Source organism: Rhinopithecus bieti, unplaced genomic scaffold, assembly GCF_001698545.2.
Source record: "Rhinopithecus bieti isolate Rb0 unplaced genomic scaffold, ASM169854v2 scaffold_34276, whole genome shotgun sequence".
NCBI classification, from domain to species: Eukaryota; Metazoa; Chordata; class Mammalia; order Primates; family Cercopithecidae; genus Rhinopithecus; species Rhinopithecus bieti.
This window is the reverse complement of record NW_016814407.1, coordinates 1-5,682: the sequence shown is the minus strand read 5'-3', so window position 1 is coordinate 5,682 and position 5,682 is coordinate 1. Positions and strand designations below refer to the sequence as shown.

Below are 5,682 nucleotides of genomic sequence, written 5' to 3'. Positions count from 1 at the left end.
CTAAGGCAGAAGCAGGAGTCATTTCTCCAGACCCAGCTGGCCTGTTCAGTGGGTTATCTCCACCACCTCAGGAAAGCTATCCTGACAAATTTCTTCATGGCTTGTATTGAAAACGTGTAAGTATAAAATAATACAACTTAATTTTGAAGGCAAAGTTCAAACTGTTAATTTTGAGTTGTACTCAAAATTTTGAGTACAACTGTTTAATTTTGAAAGCAAAGTCAGTTTGAATTGCTTTATTGTGTAACTGGGACAGGGATGAGTGGGTTGGAGGAAATGTGGGAGGAAATCACAGACAAAAACTTGAAGGATATAAATTTAGTTACGAAGAATACTGGATTTAAGAGTGGCAACTTTGAAGTGTAATTTTGAAAGAAAATTTGCAAAGCCCTAGTCTAAACAGTAGGGTTTAAACATGAGGAAATTCTTACTCTAGGGTGTGGTGTTGGTTGAATGAAAGGAATTTTTAACAAAATTTGGTGTGAGTGTTGAATGATACCTCAAGAAGAGAAACTTGTGTTTGTTAACATAACTAACTTTTCTTTGACTTCTGTGAAGAAAAATATATTTTACTTTGGAAGACATACCAGAACAATCTTGCCAGAATCTGAATGCCAGGATTAGTGAATCAAAGATCCTAGAGAGAATTGAAAAAGCTGGTATTTTCTATTATATGCTTACTATTAAGTTATGTGCATCTTCTAGGCTTCCTTGCTGCCTTGTGGAGGTGGGGAAATGAGGAATGAAATAGGCCACTGAGTAGTCATGAAGGGTAATCTTGTAGCTTAGTACTAAAGAAGCCACCTGAGAAGAGGCTGGTGCACTGAGCAAGTATTTGGCTACACATAGAGGAGACGGCACTCCCTTTTTCCCTGGTATATTTCAGTGAGCTCAGTCAATTACATATTTTAGCTATTTTCTGGTCACTGCATTTCCATTTTTATTAGCTGTTTGATTTCTTTTTTTGCAAGCCTTGGAGGGCACGCCCCTTCACCCTTGGTAGTAGCTGTGGACAAAAATGGGAACCAGGAGCTGCACCACGATATGCCCCTGCAATGTCTGAGTTCCAAGCCGGAGGATGACACGGAGCCCTGGGGTCTACCTCAAGTATCACTGAGACCTTCCATCAATGTGCTGACTGATCTGGCTAGCGAGCAACCGGAGTGCCCCTCTGAGAGAATAGGATCCTGCATTCCTGTTCATAGTTTGAGAGCTCTTAGACACCCCTATGGGCCACCACCTGCTGTTGCAGAAGAGTCCCTAGCAACAGCAGAAGTAAATAGCTCTGATGCACTGGCAGGCTGGAGGCAGGAGGGACAGGATGCTATTAATGTGTCCTGGGAAGTCTCTGGCGGCCCTCCCGCACTGATAGTAGGGGGCACAAAGGTCAACAATGGGGGCACTGAGAGAGGTAGTAATAATGCAAGGTTGTATGTGGCTTTGCCACAAGGTAAAGGGTTCTTTTCACCCAGAGGCCCACAAGTGAGAGGCCCTTCACATATTCCCACCCTTAGATCAGGGATAGTAATGGAGGTGTCTCCCAGAAATACACAAATAGCCTGCAGAGGAAAGCTGGCTCATGTTTCTTTCCCACTTGGGGGCCCATGCCACCCCATGCATAATTGGCCAAGGCCTATCCCGTTGTCTTCCAGTACTCTAGGTTTACCTTCTTGCTCTACTGCTCATTGTTTCATCCCTCCTCGACCTCCGATTTTCAATCCATTTATTGCTATGCCTCTTCCTTTTGCTCCTCCTCCAATATTTCATCCTCCACTGCCTTCTTATTTTGTCCATTTCCATTCTGGGGGAATGCCAGCTCCTGCATCACCCAACAGAGAGCACAGCTGATGGCAAAAAGGAAGGATGAAAAAAGGGTTGTGGAAAGAGGTGAGAGGTGAAAGCTATTCATTTATGCTTTTATGTTTGAAACCTCGTACCCTTCCACACTCTGTTTAGCATGAATGTGCCCTGTTTGCAACCTCGTACTCTCCCACACCCTGTTTAGCACTAATGTGCCCTACATACTGGAGATTCAATAAAGATTGTAAACTTTGAAATGTTGTAAATGATTTTTCAAAATACCACCACAGGAACCAAAGCCTTGGATTTTGTATTCGATCTTTAAGTAATTAAAGCAGAAACAATCCTGTCAGTGTTTTCTAAATAGCTTAGTTAAATGACTGTTACTATTTTCTAGTGAGCTGTCTTGTAGTGTGACTGGGGAAGGGTGGTTAGCTTCTTCCTAGGCCAAGGCTAGATTGGGGAATCTCTATTTACCCAAGTCTATAAGGGGTGCTCAGAGCTGGATGGCTTAATTAAGAAAAGGTCCATAAAGGCAGCCAAAAGTCCAGATAATAGAGAAAAATGAACAAATGGTAAAAGAAGCCAGATGAGATTGAGGTGAGAGTAATAGAGTCAACATGTAGCAGTCATAGGCAGAACCAAGTTGAAAAGTCAGGAAAGTAGGAGGAGGGAAGATGGAAGCATATTCTTCGACCACTGCTTCAACACGAACTGGTGTTTGTGTTTCAACTTTTCCTTGTTGCTAATTACATAGTATATATAGCTCTGGCTCAATAAGAGTTCAAAATCAAATACAAAAAACTAGCCAGGCGAGGTGGCAGGCGCCTGTAGTCCCAGCTACTCCGGAGGCTGAGGCAGGAGAATGGCGTAAATCCGGGAGGCGGAGCTTGCAGTGAGCTGAGATCTGGCCACTGCACTCCAGCCTGGGAGGCAGAGCGAGACTCCGTCTCAAAACAACAACAACAACAACAACAACAAACAAACAAAAAAAAAACAAAACAAAAATCAAGGTGGAACAGGACTGATCCTTTCACCCTTTGTCTCAACAAAGAGCTTACTATATGTAATAGTCCATTCCCACACTGCTAGTAAAGACATACTCAAGACTGGGTAATTTATAAAGGAAAGAGGTTTAATTGACTTACAGTTCCACGTGGCTGGGAGGCCTCAGGAAAATTACAATTAGGGCAGAATGGGAAGCAAACACGTACTTCTTTACATGGCAGCAGGAAAGAAAAGTGCAGAGTGAAGGTCGGGGAGGCACTTATAAAACTGACAGATCTTGTGAGAACCCACTCATTATCATGAGAACAGCAGAAAGATAACTGCCCCCATGATTTAATTACCTCCCAATGGATCCTTCCCAAGACAGATACATGGGGATTATGAGAACTACTATTCAAGATGAGATTTGGGTGAGAACACAGCCAAATCATATCACTATGTGCTCAAAACTTTGAAGTGCAAATGAAAATACTTTGCTCACATGGAAATATTTTTCTCAGATACTGCTGTGTTTGTATTCTTCATAATTTGTTACAGCACCCCATTATAATGATGGTTCTGAGAGATTATCAAAATGTTCAGATGGGAGCTTTTAAAATTTCAAGTAACAAAAATAAGGATGCAGAATGCAGTGTGAAAGGATGTACATTTTGACAGCTATATAACAATTCACTATATAGTAAATGACCTAAAACATAGTGCCATTGTACATGAATAACCAGTCAACTAGATATGTCTGAAGAGGACGTTTCTTCAAATAAGCATTTTTAATATTCAGTGCTGATAGTGTAGGTGATGTAACCAGTTAGACAGAGGCTGAATAAACCTGCCAGAGACAAAAACTAATAATGAATGTTATTAACAACAAAGAGTCATTTCTACTCTGGTAAGAAGGACACATAGATTCATTAAGTTTCTTTTTTTGTTGTTTAATAATAAGTCATTCTAAATGTACAGGTAGTATTCTAAGGTTTAGCAGGAATATCTGGATAGTGCCTGATAGAATTCCTCTCACCCCATGTATGTCTTGAAACTGGCATGATTCCACCAATTCACTCTGGTGGATTGAACAGAAGTATTCAGCACATCTTTGTACAGCTGCTCATGATAAGGTAGCTTAGTCCTAGTGTACTAAATATTTATTGAATTTTAATCCTTATGAACAGAGAAGTAGGTCATCAAAATATCTTTTGAGCCAGATGTTTAAAGATGTTTGGAGAAGAAATCAAGTCATAACGTCAATGGTAGTGCTACGTCCCTAGAGAGTTGCCGAAAGGTGTAAGTGACAGCAGGACAGGATTCGTTTTCCTTCTCAAAGGAAGTAAGTAGCTCAGATCAATGCTCAGAAAAACTTAACTTACAATTAATTAAAGAAATCCATGATGAATTGACTAGAACAAGCAAGTGACATCAATACAATTAGCTCCTTTTCAACTCTCTTTTCTCTTTCCTCACCCTGTGTGTGGTTTTTTTTTAAATATATTCTATGTCATGTCTAAACACTGAACACCAATAGTGAGCAATAATGAATACCTATTAGCAAATGGAGACACCAAAGTTTTATTTATACCTCTGAGGTGCAGGATAAATATGTTTTCTTTAGTTTATGAAGAGTTCTGTGCCTATATAACCAATTTCAATGGATGCAAGCATGAAATAAGCCTGAAATCCTGCTATTAAATGCAAATGTAATACAAATATTTTTGATTATACATGGCTTCTGCATGGAAATCCTGTATTACTTTGTTATCACACATGACAGTATCCTGAATGACAGCAAAACATCTGTTTTTAAAGAAACGAGTCACATTAAAGTTGCTTTTAAAAATTGTTCTGGTAGAATGTGATCCATATTAATCCTAAACCATAACATGATATTCGTTTTGGAAAGCCCTCATAAAGTAATGTATCCAACACTCTTGAATATGTATTATTTATTTTTATTCTCTGTGGCTTAAACAGATTCTAGTCACAAAAGAGAAAGATGAACATCAACAAAGTAGTCCTTTCCTCTGGTAATAATGGTAACGGGTTAAGTATTTCCTATTTGAAGCTATAATCATTGTCACAAGAAGATTCATGTTATACTGTTTATTATTTATAGTTCTTATTATATTCCTTGTCACAGGAATGTAGCATCAGAATTTTAATGTCCTATATATTCTCTAGAAGATAATAATAAACTCTACAACACTGACCTTTTACATGTCTACAGTATGATTCATTAGCCATTTCTATTTTTCACTGTTTACAACTTCTGTGGCATGGGTGCAAAAGGTACACTTACAGCCAATGAAAGTGCAGAATACTGAAAAGGTTGAAGTTCAAAGTTATGAAATATTTAAAGTTTATAGTCTTTCATAAACTAGAATGCCATTAACATTATGCCTCATTCTTCTGAGAATTATTACAACCAAAAAACTAAACAGGACCAAATTATTTATTTTCACTGGAGTCTTAAGGTTGAAATCACAGTGCTATCTTTCTCCACCATGAAACAAGAGGCTCACTGTGAGGTTGTCACTAAATAACTGGGTAGCACATATGTAATGAGAGAGAAGAAAATCATCCCATAACTATTATGTAGTACTATAACAATGGCTGTGCATTATTCATTGTTACTGAGAGATAATTTTTAAAGTCCCTAAATAATGGGCTATGTAAAATGACCCTATTTCAAGACAAATGGGCCAAAGCCAGAGTCAAAATACATTTTATACAGGTAAAAAACATAATGTCAGGTCAAAGGCTAATTTCATAGCTACCACAAAACCTTAAATGTCTTCTTTATAATGAGATGGATTGAGTGATATTCCCTTAGAAAGATAAAGTGATAAGACTGAATTAAGTAAAATAGTTCATCTATTTCTCTTT

At 38.6% G+C, this 5,682-nt stretch overlaps 1 protein-coding gene across 1 annotated transcript; it reads left to right on the top strand.

Moving 5' to 3' along the window:
- Positions 1–23: 23 nt before the first annotated feature.
- Positions 24–2,057, top strand: PRR32 (proline rich 32). The gene is made up of 2 exons (XM_017850123.1): positions 24–116; positions 972–2,057. The coding sequence occupies exons 1-2, from the start codon at positions 97–99 to the stop codon at positions 1,846–1,848; spliced, it is 897 nt and encodes a 298-aa protein (XP_017705612.1). The 5' UTR covers positions 24–96; the 3' UTR covers positions 1,849–2,057.
- Positions 2,058–5,682: the final 3,625 nt, after the last annotated feature.

What these genes read in the sequence shown, in the direction of transcription:
- PRR32 (XM_017850123.1), top strand. Translation starts at nt 97, where the DNA reads ATGGCTTGTATTGAAAACGT. An exon ending in ATGGCTTGTATTGAAAACGT is followed by an intron (nt 117 to 971) that starts GTAAGTATAAAA and finishes TTTTTTTGCAAG; the next exon opens with CCTTGGAGGGCACGCCCCTT.